Genomic DNA, 19122 nt, shown 5'->3' on the forward strand with positions numbered 1-19122 from the left:
AGGAAGGACCAATATTGATTTCCATTAAGTTAGGAATGCAATGACTTACAAAATAGGGTATTTTCCAAATGGCCTGAAAAATAATGGAGCTCTAATGACTGGCTCTAAACACACACATCAGAACACTGCAACCAAAAAAGAGAGAAACTGAGTAATGCTAAGTTTATTCTCCCTGTTTTTAAATTATAAAGACATTTTGCTTTACAAAGCTGAAATAAATGAGATCTAGAAAAAAAAAGGACAAAAAACGACCAATGCCACCATGCAAAATGAGTGTGGCGACTCATCTCTCGCATTACAGGGCGCTTTCTAAGCGAAAGAGGTTGGATGTGTTTCATGTAGGCCCCCACAAATAACAATGCAACGTATATCCTATAGATCCATGTGGCAGCATCCACTCCATGGTTTCGATCTAGCCTGGTCAATAAGCATTTTGAACGAACACACAAACAAAGAAAGCTGAGATGGGAAAACCAGAGGCCGATAAGTCTGGCAGGCCGCAGACACAAATGTCACACGATATGGGGACTTAACCAGCCCCAACATCCAAATACTGCCCTCCCAATGCTTTTAATGAGCAGAGTAGAAAAACAACACATCTTTTTTAAATGTAAAAAAAATTGGGCAAACGTATTGGAAATAATAAAACACACAGTATATGTCTGCTGGCGCATTCTATTATCTATAGCAGCATATACTGGGAGGTTGCTTTTATGCTGCAAGGCTTCCCTGCAGAAAAGATGAAATATGCACCATGCCGCTCCTCCTGTTCTACAATCAGAGACCCCCATATGTTGAGGGAAACTGCATTTAATTTGGTGAACCCATGCATCACTGCCCAGAACAAATTAAGATTGCGTGTCCCTGAGGGAATCTCACGCAGGCTCACACAAAGCTTTATAACCAGATTGCCGCGCTCAGTCCTTGGGCTTTTGGTCAATTTATATTAATTGCAACTGATGAGAGACAATGCACTCTGGGGTCTTTTTCAGCACTGGAAAAAGGAAGTAAATATTAAAGGCACCACCATAGCACAAAAAAGGGGAGCCTTTGTTGTGAAACCTTGGTGGAACATGATATCCGATAAATGGCATCTTCGTGCATGTGTTTGTTGTGACTGGGTTTTTTATGTTAAAAAGAAACACACTCAGGCACACATTAGGCAAGCGTTCAGTACTGGGGTCAGACTAGCACAGAATCGTGACGTTGACACCACTGCTTGGTGTTGCCGGTGGCAACCTCATGGGGGTTGTGACAATGTGTGTGTTTCTGTGAAAGAATAGGTGTGTGAGTGTATGTAAATATACTTGCACCTGGATTTGGGTGTGTGTATACAAACGAACGTGTCAGCATGCGTGCTTATTTAGACAGAAATATCCTGGCCTTCATTTAATAATGACCCGTATCACTCGATGGGTATGTGTGTCGCTATATGCATTTTCATTTCTCATGCCAAATTCTAGACCACAACACTGCGCATAAGATCTTAAAAACTGCAGTCGTGCGTTTGCAGACACACTGAAACACTACGCAGTGCTGTCGTAACACACTGGGGTTTACAAAAAATACCAACCGCATTATTAGCCAAGCCCACACACAGACTTTCCTATACAGCACCATAATGGACAGTGGAAAATAACCCGAATACGAGTCAAACCTCGATTACATTAGCATTCAAATCCGAGTGGCTGCACCCCTGCAAAGCCCACAGCAAGCATGAGCAGAGGAAGCCCCGTGGAAACAGGACTGACATGTGTAAAACGGGCATGCACCCTTTGCACCACCACTGCAGTGCACTGAACACATGATCAGACAGGCAGCACACAACTGGAACGCAATGCATTGCAATGAAAGTCAGGCTGGCAATCACTTATCGGGAGGCAAGGGAAACCCACAACAAAGGGGCATCTGTCACGGTTATTATTATATACATTGCAGCCCTTGATACCTTTTTCTTCCGATCTCGGGAGCGCTTTCTGTTTTTTTTCTTCTCTTTCAGCTCATCCTCCGCGGTAATCTCCAAATCCTTGACTTTCTTCAGCTGAGACGCCGCGTGAGCCATAACGCCTTCAAGTTTGGGGGGGAGCGGGGGAGAATGTCCCCTTGGAAAAGGTGGGGATCCCGGAGCAGCCTCACGCGGCCAGCAGTTCCAGATGGGAGGCGTCACGAGCCAAAATCCAGGAAGACATTGGAAGGCGAGCCGGTTAAGGGCAGCTCTTAAAACCGGCAGGAGCTGTCCTCGGGTCTCCGCTCACACCTCTGGGCACCTGACGCCGCGTGTGTCCTCTGTGCAGCCATTGTGCGCGTGAATGATATGACAGAGGCAGCTGGGGCCGCCGGGGCGCTGCATCCCATTGCCACCAGCTGGGAGCGCCTATGTGCTGGCGGGGAAGGGGGGACGGCACGAGAGGATGCTCTGATGCAGGCGCGTGGACTGAGCGGCAGCACGCGCGGACGCAGCAGCCTCACCACTTCAAAAGGACATCCGGAAAAGGGGTGTTCTTCCACTCAAAGAGCTCTGCCGGGCGCCCGCACGCCTGCCTGCCTCCTCACCCCTGCAACATGGCGCGGCGCTGACTTTAAGGGAACTGCTGAGCGAGGCATAACAATGAAATAAAACATACATTTAATGTTACCATGCAGACATTGGCTACATTATGCAGGGGCGCACAATGCTTGTATTGCCGTATCCCAACAGAGGGGCCTTTATGCAGCACTTTTGGTTCCACTGCATCTCGTGGGGGACGGCTCCAGAAGGCACCATTATGTTTCTTTAAAAAAATGTATTTATTATGACACATCACGCAAACTGAAAGATATGACCATGCTAGAATGTCAAGAGAACACTGAGCTCGCGGAAAGCTTGCTGGCGTAAGCCTTTTCCTGGAACAAACGGCGGCTTCATGCATCCCTTGCGCGCAGAATTTTGAATTAATGCAATTAATGTAACGCGCGCTTCAATCACCTTGCTATTTTTTGCCACCTGGGTCCTTCACGACTGCAGCTTTTCAGAATTCAATAGAGCACATACAATAGCGCTGAATAGGAGGCCTGCAGCAGCATCTGTTATGGGACTGTGCACTGATCCTAGTTCTGCTCCTAGGGCCTTCCCTGGGCCTAGAGCACACATTTGGAAGATCAACATCTCCTGACCTATGGGCAAGAACAGAGAGAATTATGAAGGGGGGGCATCAACTGAACACAACAAACTCCACCCCCTGCAAACGAGATGTTGCCAGGTCATGCTGATTGGAATCACATTCACTTAGTTTATTAATCCCATTTCTCTATGATGACTTGTCTTTGGGCCACCATTACTGCTACTTTCATATTTTAGAGTGATGTTGATTAAGAAAGAGCCTCAAATACAGTTAGATCGCTTTTGAGAGGCATCATAGGAGGCAGCACCAAGATACAACACAGGCAACAGAAGGCGGGTGAGGGGTGCAAGTGCAACAGAGACAGGTGAGCGATGGCTGTGGGCAACACAGACACCGGGGGGAGGACGGGTGGGGCAGCACAGACAACTGGGGAGGGCGGGTGGGGGCCAGTGCTTAATTTGTGAAAAAAGAAGTGCAGGTGCTGAAAATGTTGCCAAGGAGGCCACAGCTCACTTCTTCCTCCGGTGAGCCGCACTTTCAACACTCTCACTGCCTTACTCTCTATCTTCTAACCTTGATCTGTTGTCTGTCCCCTACGTCTTTGCTCTAAGAGTCTATCTTCTCACTTCTCTAATTGTTTTCTATCATCGTTGTCACACCTGGTGTGTTACCTTATTCCCTGCATTTCTGATTTGCCCTCTATTCATTCTACCCCTGCCCTTTTTCCTCTTCACTTTTATCCATGCTCTGCTCTCTCCCCTCGATCTTGTCTCTTTACGATCACTCTTCTAGCAGTGATTAGCTGTGTCTCCGTTTTATTATTTGTCTGCTTCTGTTTCCTCTGGCCTCTACATCCTTTCATTCTGTCTTCTCTCTTCTGTCTTCTCTCTTCTGCTCATCATGGCTGCTTTCTCTTTGTATCTGATTTGCTCTCCTTTTCTTCTACTTAGCTTTGTCTTATCTCTCGCCTCTCCTGTTGTTTCTTTCTCCTCTTTACTCATGCTCTCATCTATAACACTGCTGCTGCCTGTGAGCCCTGTCGCCAGCCTGTACATGTCCCTGCTATTTTGAACTCGTTTTCCTGTTGTCTTTCCTAAAGAAGAGGAAGATGACATGTGTTTTACTTTCTTACCCGAGTGCAAAAACAAAATGTACTCCAAATGAAAATTCTTTTTTTGCACATATTAATCAGTGCAGTATAACTGGATTATTTGCAGAACAGGTAGCTGCTCGAGCACAGCAGGTGATGTGACTACTAGTGCTGCCTGTAATTAGTAGGTCCAGGGATGGCGTTCGGTATTGGCATCCACTGCTCAGCTTGCTGTGACCCTGCCTGCTACAGCACAGGCATTGTCCCCAGCCATAATGCTGCCAATGCCCATATGTATGGCTGTGGTGCCTACTGGCTGTGGTGCCTACTGGACTCATGCACGCTCAGCAATTACCATGCTGGGGTGTAGTGCACAGATTCTACAGGGGACGCCATGGTGCACAAAAGTTGTGTTGGGCCACAGCCGCATTGAGCACGTTGAGGATAGCAGCAATGCAGGGCTGCAGGATATGCTGCTCTGGTTGCACAGCAAGTGGAAAGTCCACACTTACTTTTGTTTATTCTTCCTCAAGAGCCCTCACTCCCAAGTTCCAAATGCGCTCTCGCAGCTTCCTTGCCGTAACTCATTCTTGTGCCAGCCCCCAGCTACAATTATCCAATGGGAGGCTTAGGCTCAGGCAGTGGCATGGTGCAGCAGACTCTGGGAATAGAATGCAAGACATAGTTTGCGATGACTTCTTGGATTTGTGAATGGCGAGATGACATCACTAACTTGGTGATACACAATCATGCCTACCCGGACAGGCGTATGATGGCCTGTCTAGGAACATTTAGCAGCCAGAAACCATGCAATGTATGTTATTCTTTTTATTTTGAATGTGAACAATTACTATTGAGACCACCACCTGCAGGGTCAGAAATTGTAGCCCCGGCCCTGTGAAAGAAGTGCAGGTGCTAAGCACCTGAAAGCTCCTGCTCAAATTAAGCACTGGTGGGGGCAGCACAGACAACGGGGGTCCGGATGGACAACAAGGGGAGGGCAGGTATTGGCAGCACAGACAACGGGGAGGGCGGGTGGGAGGCAGCATAGACCACAAGGGGACGGCGGGTGGGGGCAGCATGGACCACAGGGGACTGCGGGTGAGGGCAGCATGGACATCAGGGGGAGGGCAGGTGGGGCTGCATGGGTAACAGGGTGAGGGTGGGTGGGGCAGTATGGACAACGGGGAGGGCAGAAAGGGGGAAACATGGCAGAGAGCGAAGGTTAGGGAGCAGTAGGAACAAGGAGGAGGGAGAAGTAAATGACAGAGACAGATGAAAAACACTGACACTGCTCGAGTGCTTAATCATAAGTAAAAAGTAGCACCAAAAATATAAGCAGTGGAAAGACACAAGTAATGTGCTCATCACACAGTGGAGGAAAAAACGCACACCAGCGCTCGATGACTATGGCAGCTGACCAATAAGAAGCAAAGAAATGAGAGTGACTATGAAGCTAGCTAATGGTAAACAAGGGGCAGCCTTCTAAGCATGCTGATAGAAAACAACATGTCTTGCAAAAGACAGCGAACATGCTGTCCTATGCAAGACCTAAAAAGTGGTACTGAAAAAATACACTGCTGAAAGATGCCTTTGCTTTAAAACCATTCTGATCTCCTTTTGACGTCTGTGTTTACGTAACAGCATCTGTCAGGTCGATAATCCCCCGATATGCGCAGTGCCAAGGCTGCTGTATCCAAATATTTTTAATCCTGAAAATAAAAGTACTTTACAAACTGGCATGGATTACCCAGTGCTGATTGCACACCGCATAATTACAGTTAGAGATTGAAAATGTTTCATTTAATCAACAAAACCAAAAAAAGAAAGTCTTTCCAAAACACTTTAGTGGGTTAAAAGGCAAGACTGCATGTTGTGACGTAAGTAACAGGGCTATGGGATTGTGAAATGTTAGAGATTTTAACCTTCCTGGACAGTGTCATTTCAGCTGAATGATAAAGTAGAGAGTAATCCTTCAGTCAGGTGGCAGCGGCCATGAGGTCACATTAGCAAGAACCATCTCATCTGCACCAATGCACACAAATAGCAAAAATAGAGAGACAACAAAAAGATGTCACTATGCCACACATGCAGGATTTGAAAACAATGTCACTAACAGAATAGACAAGATACATTCAGATCAATCTTGTGACTGTGGATCCACACATTCGTGTGAAGAATACCAATTGACCTTCATTGCAGCAACTAGTGCCCCAGCTGAAGCAATAGTATACAAATGTGGATCATCCAGTGAAGACATAGGCAAGTAACCTAGTGGGTTGTATTTTGCCAACCAGAAACCACACTTTTCGTATCTGACTTTTCCCCTCCTTGTCTGCCCACACCTGAAGCATACAATAATCTGCACAAAGTATGCCACACTTGGACCACGGCTCACAATTGTTAGCACTGTGTGTGCTGCAAAGCACCCATGGCAACTGTGCCTGCGTATTTCTGAGACCCCTCTCTGCAGGGTGATATTACTGTTTCCTCTCACTTTCTACCACCTAAGAGAGCCAAAGTCCCAGTAAAGACATGGTTAACTAATATGACCCTCTTACTACAGAAGTAGAAAATGTACAGTTAATGTCTATTGGTGAAAATACCACAACTTGAGAGGCATGCCCGTTGTGAGCCTCATATTCCTGCAACCTCCACACATGTATTCCTGTTCAGCTTTTTTGCCTTGCCTTTGGCCTCCCCAGATTCACCTACTACCAGCTTCTAGTCAAGTTCTACAGCTATGCTGCTCAGGACCAGTGAGCTGTTAAAGTTTGCATTATCACTACTGTTAGACCTGTCAGACTGAGGGTGCTCTTCATCCAAACCTTTTTCCTTACTCCTCAATTTTTTTGTCTGAACTCGTTTTCATTGGCTTTATGACTCTGTGCACTTTACCACTACTAACCAGAGTCAAAGTGAGGGTATTCACTCCCTAAACATGTTAACATTGGCTTTCACTCACTTGGCACATTTTACTTTTAAGTCTGAAGTAAAGGGGTACTACCTGTATTAAGAGCCTGTTAATTAAATACTACTAGTGGTCCTGCAGCACCTATTTTACCACCTACTTAAGTAGCCTGTCAAACATGTCTCAGGCCTGCCATTGCAGCCTGTATGTGCAGTTTTAATCTGCCATTTTGACCTGGTAAAATAAACCTTTTGCCAGGCCTAAACATTCCTTTTAAATGCATATAAGTCACCCCTAATGTAGGCCTTAAATAGCCCATAGGACAGGGTGCTATGTATTAAAAAAGTTTGACATGTACTTTTAACTTTTACTTGTCTTAGTAGTTCAAACCCCTTAAATTCATTTTTTGCCACTTCAAGGTCAGCCTCTCCCACAGGAAAACATTGAGTTACCTTATTACATTTAATAAGTTATAACTTTATACTGGGAGAAGATAGGAATATCAAGTCTGGTGTCTAAAGAATTGTAATTTAAACTCCTCTTTAATGCTAAAGTCGGATTTTAACTCACAATTCTGAAAAGGTAATTTTTTAGAAAGTTGTAATTTCCTTGAGCTAAGTATTTGGAAACTGCAGAATGTATCCTGGATCACACAACTAGATGTAGCTGGCAGTTGGTCTTTGTGTATTACTCTCAGGTAATGAGACAAAGGGGGCATAGGTGTCCACAGTATGGGCCATCTCTGACTTGATAGTGGGTGGAACTGTCACTTACCACACTTGTATATCACAAATGCTTTTCTTTAGCGCATTTACAAAGGGTTTGACATTAGTCATGGGTGCCCCCAGAAAAGCTGGTGCAAGGGCAAGGAGGCAGAAGATTCCAAACATCTCTGAGGGTTGGGAACGTCCAGAACCTTCTCCTGCTTCAAAGTTGGCACCAAGTATAAATATTGAACCCTCAGACTTAACTCTTCTGCAAACCCTTGGACCAATGGAAGACTCAGAAGGACACCTGTGCTGCTGTGTCAGAAGGACTGGAACTGCACCTTGAACCCAACACCATCATAGTGGCTCCAAGGGCTAGTTGGCTGGGCGGGCGGGGGCATTTCTGTCCCTGATCAGAGCCTCAGGCACAGAAAAAGCTTCAACCACCTGTGCTCTGCCTGGGAAACTCCCCCAAGTGGTACCACCCCAGTCCTGGACCCTTATAAGTGGGCCTGAAGGTGCCCTGCTGCAGTTCAGTGCTCAGAGAGGGACTGGGAGGCTGTGCATGTTCTCCAGCAAGGCTGTGCAATACAGCTGGGAAGAACATGCAAAGCGCACATGACTTTTTGGTTGGCCCAAGACAGCCAACCACACCATCATGTGCACTTAGAGTGTGCTTACAACTCCTCGCCTAGGCCCCTTTTCTGACCAGCCCAGCCCGACCTGCCCCAAACCTAAGCAGGAATGGAAAACGAAAACAATAATAACATCACGTTATTATCATTTTATTTTTCATTTTTAAACTGCTTGCAGAGAGCTGGGGCGACGCTCCTCTGCCTTAGTGGAGGAGTCGCTGCTGTGTGGCATGTGCTTCTCTTTGGGCTCAAGTTTTGTTTCATTTGTTGGAGCCTGTTTTGCTGACTTGCTGCAAGTTCTTATCATGCCTGCTCTATCTACAGTATTAAGGAATCTAGTAGTGACGTTCAAACACAATTGAGCGACCAGGCAAGGCTTCTGTTTCCTTTGAAATTCCAATCCCTGTTCACGATTTAGAATGTAGCCCTGAACTTGTAATCAGGCCCGAGAGAAACGCTGGCGAGCATTTTTTGAAGCCTTACATTGGCACCTGATGAACTCCTCCCATCTACCTATTCAAAGATGAATTATCAGTTCTAATTATTGTTGGATGGAGATTTTAAATTTAAACCTTGCAAAGTTAATGGCCAGTCGGTTTGTGGCTTAATGAATATGAATGGAGACCATGTTCCTCACTTAAGTCATACCCCCTGTGGAAGTGCTTGTCAGGATTCTTATTAAAAATCTACTTCTTTTTATAACGGATTTAGCTCCTAAGTATTGGTCAACACTCCCAAGCTTTTATGGAAATGGTAGATGCAGCATTATTGATTTCGTTGTAATATCTAAAAACATCTAACTGGCGACTTTTCACTAAGTTTAATTGTATGAGTGACCATAGTTTACTATCCTTCGCTCTAAACTTTCATTTAACACAAACTGGCATTACAAAGGAGCCTGGGGAGATGGCATACTCAGCTAATACAGGTATATGCTTCCAATGGAACAAAATTCATCTTGAATCTTTTCCATAAGAATTAATGCCAGGTTGAGCAGATGACAGTTTGCTGCTGTTTATTGTCAAACAAAGATTCATCCTTGGTTATTACTAGTTAGCACAGTCTGTCAAAGGTTGTCTGAATCCTTGTTAGTCAGAAAATCTAAGAAGACCTATCAAACACGTAGATGGACACGTAGCTGCGCATCGTAATATTAAAAGGGTGTTGAAGGCTAATCCGAGAGAAAAGGAATTAGTTAAATTTGCTAGAATGTCCAACATAGAGGTCCTGAAACTTAGAAAAAAAGCTACCCAAAAAGAGGCTTGGGATGAGCTGGAAACTTCAGTAAGATTAAATGACCACACTCGGTTTTGGGGAGTGGTAAAGTATCCTTTTATAATGATTTTAAGGCTCCTGAGCTAGAATGTCTAATTTCCACGGATGTCTGGAGATCTCATTTTGCGCAAAGTTTTGGTGCAGGCAATGCCATTAACACTCTCCATCAAGAGACCCAGGAGTTGGTGATATACAAGTCTGCCACCACTTTATTGAGCTCTTCCAAAGATGTGGCCATTGATTTTAAAAACAGCCCAGGAAGTAAAGCTCCGGGCCCAGATGGTGTCCCAATGAACCCTTTTAAGGAAAATATATACTTATGTGCACCCCTTATCACAAATGTTTTACATGCTTGAATAAATGGGCCATAGCACCTTCCTGGAAGGAAACAGTAATTGTCCCCATTGTTAAAAAATGGGGAGAAACCTGACCCTAGTTGTTATAGACCCATCTCACTGCTAGACTCCACCTCCAAGATACTAGGGTGGGTATTTCTTTCTTGATTAGAAACTTAGGTGGAATTAAATACTATTCTTTCCAAAGTCCAGGATGGTTTGTGCTCTGGGATAGGTATGATTTAGCTATGTCTTAGCCTAACTAATAATCGGGAAATACGTCAAAGCCATGCGAGGTGCCTTCATTTAGCATTTATGGACTTCTCTTGTGCTTTTGACTATGTTAAGTGCTCAAAACTTTGGAGCATGATGGACACAGTGGGGATAGATATGACACGTGTTGACTTATTAAAACATTTGCACTGTAATACCTTCATTAGAATACATTATGGACAGAACAGGGAATGTACTGCTCTAATGAATTCTAATAGAGGGGAATGACAAGGATGCATTTTGTCACCATTTCTATTTATTCTTTATAGTAATTGCATGGATCAGTGTTTAATTAAAAAGGGAATGGATATGCCTCACATAATTCCTCGGCTGGTCCCTTCTCTTTTATATGTAGACATCGCACTACTTCTTTCACAAACAGCCAATGGGCTCTATTCGCTCCTGGAATCTTTCACGTAGTTTATGTCTGATCTCGACTTAAGGGTCAATTCCTCTAAATCATTCACGATGATGATTGCACCTAAAAAAACAGAGTCCAGGAGTTACAGGATATGAAGATTCATAGAGGAGCCATTTAAAAATATTTTGGGGTACCTTTTGACAGCCGCCTCAGGTGGTCCCAACGTGAGAGCGCATCAATTTCAGGGTGCAATTGAAGTTGAAGCACTTTTTCATTTTTTACCTACATTTGGTTCCAGGCCAGTAAAAAATGTTATCTTTATTATCTGACTAAATGTATTTATGTGGGTCTTTGTGGAACAGTTGTGTGGGAGGTATGTAAATGTTGAACAGCCCAGTTCTTTGAAAATAGATTTTGGAAACGTATTTTAGTAATTACGAACCATAGGCCATGTGGAACTGGGTTTAAAATGTTTTACTGACACTGCCCAGCCCGCACCAGTTGCTGTTATGGCTTAAGATACGGACCTCTCTAGAAGCAGCTTTTACCATAATTGTTGTAAAAGATTGTTTAGCCCTGGGTGGAGTTGGGGAGATCCCAAGGTTCAAATATATTTAGAAGGTCTTTGAGCAACTCAGTATTCCTAATTTTTATGTTAATGTTTAATGATTACGGCATAGTCTAAAGAACATCTAAACATTATTTTCAATGATTTCACATTCAATGCCCGTGCACAAAGGGTTCAAATATGCAAATGGTTATTGCCCATTCTAATTTGATTAAAACTCTGGGGCCAGAGCCATTCCATGTATTAATACGAAACTCTCAACATAGAATTTATTTAACATGATTCAGACTGATCACCATTCACGTTCTGTGTGCCTTTCCTATATGGGGATCGTGGTTTAAGACCCTCCTGAAATGTCCCTGCAATAATACATCCCGCTTGCTTCTTGACGCAAAAAATGTATACTTCCCACTTTAAAGGCTACACATATTTGACCTGATATGCCTGCTTTAGACTTTTTACAGCAACTGGTCTCTGCAGAAATTTGCTGTGCAGTATTGAACTATGTTAGGAGTGCATTGATTGTTTAACGTAGACATGTGATTTGATCTGCTGTTTTTTAGGTCTCGCGACCAATCGATGTGCGCAAGCGCATCGAGCGGAGCGAGAATTCAAGTGGCGAAAACATTGTCAAACTAAGGGCTTTCAGCCCCGCGGTTTTCATGAAGTTCACGTGAACAAGCACGCGCATTCAGGGCCAGCCCAGCACATCAAAGGGCTTCTCCTCCCCTAATTATTCATGGCCGGCCGCAGGCCGGCCGTACTCTCAGTTTCCCAAGCCCGCCCCTTCAGTTTCCCAAGCCCGCCCCCATCCTCCACGCATCTCCTTTCACCATGCCTGCACTCTATACAGCCCAGCACATCAAAGGGCTTCTCCTCCCCTAGGGCTTCTCCTCCCCTAATTATTCATGGCCGGCCGCAGGCCGGCCGTACTCTCAGTTTCCCTTGCCTTGCATGCAGTGAGAGGAAACAACCCCCCAAGACCCACAGCTGGCCGTGTACAAGACGCCACCCTTTTCAGACATGCAATTTTGCACGGTGCCTTCCACCGCCTGCATTGTCGTCCTGACCCAAGTGATCTCCCATGTCTAGAAACCGCTATTCTTTTCCCTGGGCCACAGTTGACAACAAACCTTGTGTCGGCCCCCTGACTTTTCTCCAGCGCCTTGAAAATTACTAAGTGCAGCGGAGAGAGCACTAGCACCGCCAGTGACCATGAAGGATGCTTTTCCTGGACACCGGAATGAGCCATGGCAAACAGTCTGAGGAAGACTCACGCCGCACTGTAGAGGAGGTATCGGTTATTGAACCATGGACTGCTGAAAAGTGCCTGCAATTCTGACCGCAGCAGCATAGGCCCCTCCCCAGCTCTGAGCACTTAATCACTCGAACGGATGGTGGCCGCTGAAGAAAGCAGCTTCATGAAAAGGAAAATAAAATCAGGCCATAATGCACTGAATTGAAAAAGATCAAACTACGCAACTACTTAAAAATGAGGACGATCAAATGTAGGGTGCTAGTAAAATCCGAATCACAGCCTTAAACGTGACTTTTAGTCTGCTCTCCCAATGAATTTCCACTGTTTAACTTCGTCATGGGGGGGGGTGTTTAATATCGCCACATCAAAGGCATCAATCACCCTCCCACAGGCTTCCCCAGCGCTGCCCCGCCCCCTGCTTCACGGCCAGGCCATCTGTTCCCAGCAGCAGCATTTCTCCTGCGCCAGGCCACATCAAAGGCTCTGTGCCACTTTCACCCACACAGCACCACTTTCAGACACGCAACGCCACTCACACCCACGCAAGCCCACTATCACCCACGCAACACCACACTCACCCACGCAACGCCACTCACCCACGCAACGCCACTCATCCACGCAACGCCACTCATCCACGCAACGCCACTCATCCACGCAACGCCACTCATCCACGCAACGCCACTCATCCACGCAACGCCACTCATCCACGCAACACCACTCACCCACGCAACGCCACTCACCCACGCAACGCCACTCACCCACGCAACGCCACTCACTCACTCACGCAAAGCCACTCACACCCACGCAGTGCCACTTTCACCCACACAGCACCACTTTCAGACACGCAACACCACTCACACCCACGCAAGCCCACTATCACCCACGCAACGCCACTCACACCCAGGCAGTGCCACTTTCACCCACACTGTGCAGTGCACAATAGTTCTCGCAGTAGGAAAGTTGGAGCTATTGCTTTTGTAAATGACAAAGCCCTTTATGTTTTTAAAATGAAAACAAAAATAAAAGGCATTGTTATTTGCAATTGTAATAGCTCAAACTTTCCTACTGCGAGACCTATTGGCAACGCCAGTGCTTGTTTCTAATATTTTTATTCTCAAATTACAAATCTTTCTAAAATAAATATGGAAGCCTTGGCTTAGACATTACGGACTCATGCTCTCTGACTCACAATGATAGTACAAGGTTGGGTATATGGTTGGAAGGGAAAGATGGGGCCCGCCATACGGCACCGACCCATCATAGCACTGTTTGACTCTTCTGTACTGCTGATTGGACATGCTGCCACTGTTTACTGGGAAATGATTATGTATCTCACTGGTGACCACTGTTTTTGTTTTACAATGAGAAAAATGTTAATAAAAATAATTTCAATAAATAAATGAACAAATCTTTCTAAAATTGATTTTCATTTAAGGAGACATTTTCTACTGTGTGTAGTGTATTTACGATCATAATAGTTGTAACTGTGAGATGTTTATATTCGCTCTTTTATAGTCTGATATAGGTTGAAATAAAGAAATTGAACCAATGACATTGGCACCTCCATGCTGTGAAGGAAATAAAAAAAATGCATCAAATGAAAGTAAGGTTAAATTTCAATGGAAAGGAGTTCCAAATTCGCAGTGACATGATGTGGTTAACTTGCTCCCAGTCCCAAAAGGGTCTCCTACCAATTGCACTGCTATTGTCCTTTCTGTGATCAAAGGTTACCTGTAAGTAGAGGTACTTCATCTGCGTGCGAGGGATGATAGACGGTTGAGGAGGGCTGTTGGATCTGCAGCGTTGTGTCGTTCTCCCAGGGTCAGAAATATATCTAAATTAAAGTGAGCGGTTTACTGTTACCTGCCGCCTCTTGATTCAATCTCAGCAACTGAAATAAATTTGGTGTCATATTTTCGACCCTTTTTGGCTGTCACAAAAGGCCCGGCCGAAAGGGTTGGAGTATGTACAAATCCTATTATGCGAGTCGGTAACCTATTATTGACTCGCAAAATAGGGTTTGCGAGTAGCTATTACGAAAGGGGTGTGCTAAGGAGGTCCATTCCTAATAGCAAGTCACACTGGTAGGTACGATTGTTTTGCAACTGCACATGATATCGCAAAACAATCACAGTTACCACCTACTACAAGTAGGCGGTAAGCCAGTCGCAAATGGGAAGGGGTCCACAGGGGATCCCTGCCCCTTTGTGAATGCAACCGAAAATATTTTTTACGAGCAGTCATCACACGGACCACTGCCTGCCCTTAAAAAGTTGCTTTACTGAAAAAGTAAACACAGACATTGTGGTCTGCTGTCCTCAGCAGGCCACCATCCCTGTGTTCTTGCCTATTCATAAAAGGGTTGCAAATTGCAACATGCCTCATGAATATTGATGAGGAAGGTCATTTACCATTCCATTGGAAATTGGTAATTATATCTAAGACACTTTAGTACATTTTGTTTTGCAAGAGAAAATTGCGAGGTTCAAAAATAGTTATTTACGACGCGCAAAACAGAATGGTTGTACATCTGACCCGAGTGTGGAGGATCCAATGGTTCATTCTATTATTAAAAGAGCTGGAGGGGGTAAAAAATGAATGTCGATCAGATGTCTCGGCTGCTACTTCAAACAGGCAATGGGAGTTTGGGAAAAGGAAGGACCAACTAAGGAGCCTGGGGGCTGTAGTGCAGCTGAGGTTTCCGGCATATTTGAAAGTAATGATGAATAATAAAATGTTCATCTTTCACTCCGGCGAAAAGGTTAACGAGTTCCTAAAAGATGTTCAGGCAAATAAACAATAATTTAGTGTTCTAAAAGAAGTAATGCCGTCCATTTCTGCCAAAACTGGTTGGATTAGGGAAAAATATGGGTGGAAAAGGTAGTAATATAAGTAGCTTGAGAAAAGGAGAAGGGGAAAAAATAAACAAAATAAATAAATAAACAAATAAATAAAAACAATTTTTTAAATGGTGTAAAGCAAGATGGGAAAGGGAAAGGAAAAAAAGACAAAAAATATACGTAGAAGTTTTTGGGTGAAAAAACACATTTTTCTTCTCGTTTTTTTCTTAGGTTCCTTTTTCACTTTTTCTTAGACATGATATTCCCACTTATGAAGTTTTTGAGCTCTCGGGGGTAATCCAAATGGCCTTTGGTCATGGAGTAAGAGGGGTGGGGGTTCTCTACACTGGGAGGGTGCACAGGGTGGGGAGCAGCGGGAAAAAACAAAAAAAAAAAGAGTCCTCTTAAGTCTCTTGTAACAATTTTAAAGTTAAGTTTCCCTTAGCAGTTTCAGTTGATGGGTAGTAAGAAAGGCGAAGGTATAAAAATATTGTCCTGGAACTTAAATGGGCTACGGGTTAGAGGTAGGAGAGCGAAAATACTTCAATATTTGAAGGACTCTCCTGCTCATATCATTAAAGTCCAGGAAACCTGTTTGACTGAGAAGGAGGCAGAGGAGCTTTTCAAGGCCACGAAATGGATAGCACATTTTGCATATACGGTTCAAACAGCAGTGACAAAAGGGGTGGCAATTTTAATTAAGCAAGGACTACGAGTGAGCTTGGATTCCTTCTCATCCGATAAAGCGGGCAGATGGGTAGTAGCCAAAGTTAGGATCTCAGCCAGGCCATTTACGTTAGCAGGATATTATGGGCCAAATCATGATGAAGCAGCTCCCTTGCAGGATCTCATGGCTGAGCTTCTAAACTCATCCGATCTAATCATTCTGGCTGGTGATTTTAATGTAGTACTGAATAGTGCATCAGCTAGATCTATACATAGTAGAGCCCAACCAACCCTAATATGTTCAGGTTAATTAAACAAATGATGGAACAATTAGTGTTGTTGGATATTTGGAAACGTAAGGTTGGGGACAAAAAAAAGGCTTTACATTTTTTAATAAAAAATATAGACACCAGTCTAGAATAGATTACTTTTTCGTGGACTATAAAGTTAAGGATGAAGTACAACAGGTTGAGCACATATGAGCCCATTTGTCAGACCACTCAGCCGTAATGCTTACATTGGATATCAGAGAGGCTGGGGCCCAGTCTAGATGGACCCTTGATTGCACTATTTTATTGGAAGAGGAGGTGGTACAACTCCTTTAAAAAGAAACAGAAGAGTTCTTTGAGATCAACTGGGGATCAGTGCCCAGTGCCCCTGGGGTTGTATGGGATGCCTAGAAGGCGTATCTTAGAGGCAGGCTTGGTGCTCTAGCAGCAGGAAAAAGGAGGAGCTATTATAAAGAAGTGATGCTTAAGGAGGAGAAGATCCGCTCCTTGGAAGAAAAACTAATTGATCCTAGCTTAGACGAGGAGGTGAGGGCTAGATGGCTCTGAGAGCTGCTCCAGGTGAAGGCCAGTTTATCTATGGTGATGCAGGAGAGGGTGCAAAAGAGGTGGGAAGCCAGTAAAATGGCCCATTTTGAATATAGCGAGGGCTGCGGTAAACTTCTAGCGTGGAAGACAAAAAAAGAACAACTAAGAAATAGGGTGGAGGAAATAACATGTGATCAAACAGCTAGCTTGGTAGTTGACAGCGGAGGGATTGAGCGAGTTTTCCAGAACCACTTTAGTAGAGTTTACCAGGAAGATCTTGTGCCTTCCAAAGAAACTCTTAGTAGGTGGGTAGGACCGGGTATGGGCAAGCCATTGATAAAGGAAAAAGCCATTTTTAAAAAAATCTTTATTTATAGTTTTTCAATACAACAAGGACAAGGAAGGCAATTCCAGAGGCATAAGTCCAATACATCCATTACACATTTCAGTAGCATCGCAATATCGATATTGAGAAACAGCAGTTATGGCAAAGAAACATGGCAGGAAAATTTTCCATCTTTGATCAGGCTATAAGACAGTGCAAGCAAGCATGCAGCCAGCGTATCATCTATTCGTAGTGCAAATTGTATCAGAACTACACAGAAAGGGTCAAATGACAGGGAGAAAAATCCATCCGTGCAAACAGCATTGAGGAAGGCCTAGTCAATCATCCATAGTGCAACATATACCAGCAGAGCTTCAATATAACATAGTTCTTCCAATGGTACTCCCCCCCCGCCAACAGTGCCACCGAGTGAAGTTATGATCACAGCTGCACATCCTCCCCGTTTACTTCCATCTCCGCTGTGTCCGGTGTGCCTGTGTCGCCTAACAGGTAAGTCTGAAGGGGACCCCAGATATATTTAGGTCTGCACATCGTAGGCAGAGTTTCCGCGTACATTATATGTTGTTCCTGACAATACGTAAGATCTGTAAGCCAATCCTTGAACTTCGGTGCCCTGCCACGTCCCCATCGGCACGCTACCCCACGCTTAGCTAGTAATAAGGCAATGTCAAGCAGCTTACAATGTTGTTTGGGTATCAGCCCAGTAGCATAATCAGTGGATCTCTGTCAAATGTGTGTGCCGTCATTTCCTGACGGGACTTATGCACGTCCGTCCAGAAGTCACTCACTCCTGGACATTCCCATGCCAGGTGAATAAACCCTGCACCTTCCGCTCTGCATCGCGCACATCTATCATCCTCCGATAGACGAAAGCGGAGTTTCAATATTGGGGTATAATAAACTCGCTGTAAGAACTTATAATGAATTATCTTGAGCCGGCAGCTCTCTGAAATATTAGCGGTCATGCCACAACAATAGCTCCATTGTGCCTCTGATATGTAGCATCCGATATCCTCACTCCATCGTATGCGAGAAGTACTTTTGGTCCCTTGACTTTGTGCCCTTATGCTCCCGTAAATGCTGGACACCAGGTGCCCGCCAGTATCCGAGCTCAGCATCCCATGAAGCGGAATGACAACATCCGGTTCTTTCGGATAGTCCGGCAATACCTCCTCCAACCCCTGAGTCAATCGGATATAATAGAACACATCCAGGGGAGTGGGTGGGAACCCCTGAAACAAGTGTTCCTTACTGCGAAGTTGCCTATCAATAAACAAATCTCCCCATCTGGTCATGCCAATTCGCCTGCACAACGCCTGGAATACTGGTTCCTGCAGCAATGGCATCTTAGCATGGTATTTCAGTGGCATCCGTGGAGAGTATAACAGCGGTAACGGCAATTTACGCTCTATACGTTTCCAAGCATCAATCGTGCATGACACAGTGGTGAGTTGTGTATCGAGAGCCTCAACAGGACCATGTATGAGACCGGCCAGGGGGAACGGCTGAGCCACCCAGTCCTCCACAGCCAACTGTGGCATGAAGGGAGTTGGCAGCATCCAGTGATAGGCGTAGTGCGCCTGCGCGCTCATATAATACACCTCGAAAACCTGCACATCAAATCGACCTTTCACATACGGCTGTGTCACAGTGGACCATTTTAGACGCGGTTGTTTGCCTCCCCTGAATAAACGCAATAACTGCGACCGCAGTGTTTTGAAAAAAAATGCACCTGGGAAGTATGGTATATTTCAGAACAAATATAAGAAGCAAGGCAGAACCACCATTTTGATAAGCGATGCCCTGCCCGCCATAGAAAGTGGCAAGGAGATCCAGTGAGTTACACTATCCGTCAATTTGGTAATCACCGTGCCGTAGAAAAAGCAAATTTTCTTAATGGAGAAATAAAGGTCCAAGAAGTGAGTAACACACTGGCACATC

At 44.8% G+C, this 19122-nt stretch overlaps 1 protein-coding gene across 6 annotated transcripts in view; it reads right to left on the reverse strand.

Annotated features, from left to right (window-relative positions):
- ANK3 (ankyrin 3) overlaps positions 1-19122 on the reverse strand; it is a 2005091-nt gene that overhangs the window by 978413 nt on the left and 1007556 nt on the right. Inside the window, exon 1 of one of the 6 annotated variants that reach the window (XM_086921756.1) lies at positions 1949-2163. The exons of 3 other annotated variants lie outside the window; for them this stretch is intronic. In XM_086921756.1, coding sequence (XP_086777882.1) covers positions 1949-2062 — 114 coding nt within the window. In that variant the 5' untranslated portion in view covers positions 2063-2163. Of the gene's footprint in view, positions 1-1948; positions 2166-19122 lie in introns of those variants that run through there. 2 more of the 6 variants (XM_086921765.1, XM_086921768.1) reach the window with 2 other exon arrangements.

This window comes from Lissotriton vulgaris, chromosome 5 (assembly GCF_964263255.1).
Source record: "Lissotriton vulgaris chromosome 5, aLisVul1.2, whole genome shotgun sequence".
NCBI classification, from domain to species: Eukaryota; Metazoa; Chordata; class Amphibia; order Caudata; family Salamandridae; genus Lissotriton; species Lissotriton vulgaris.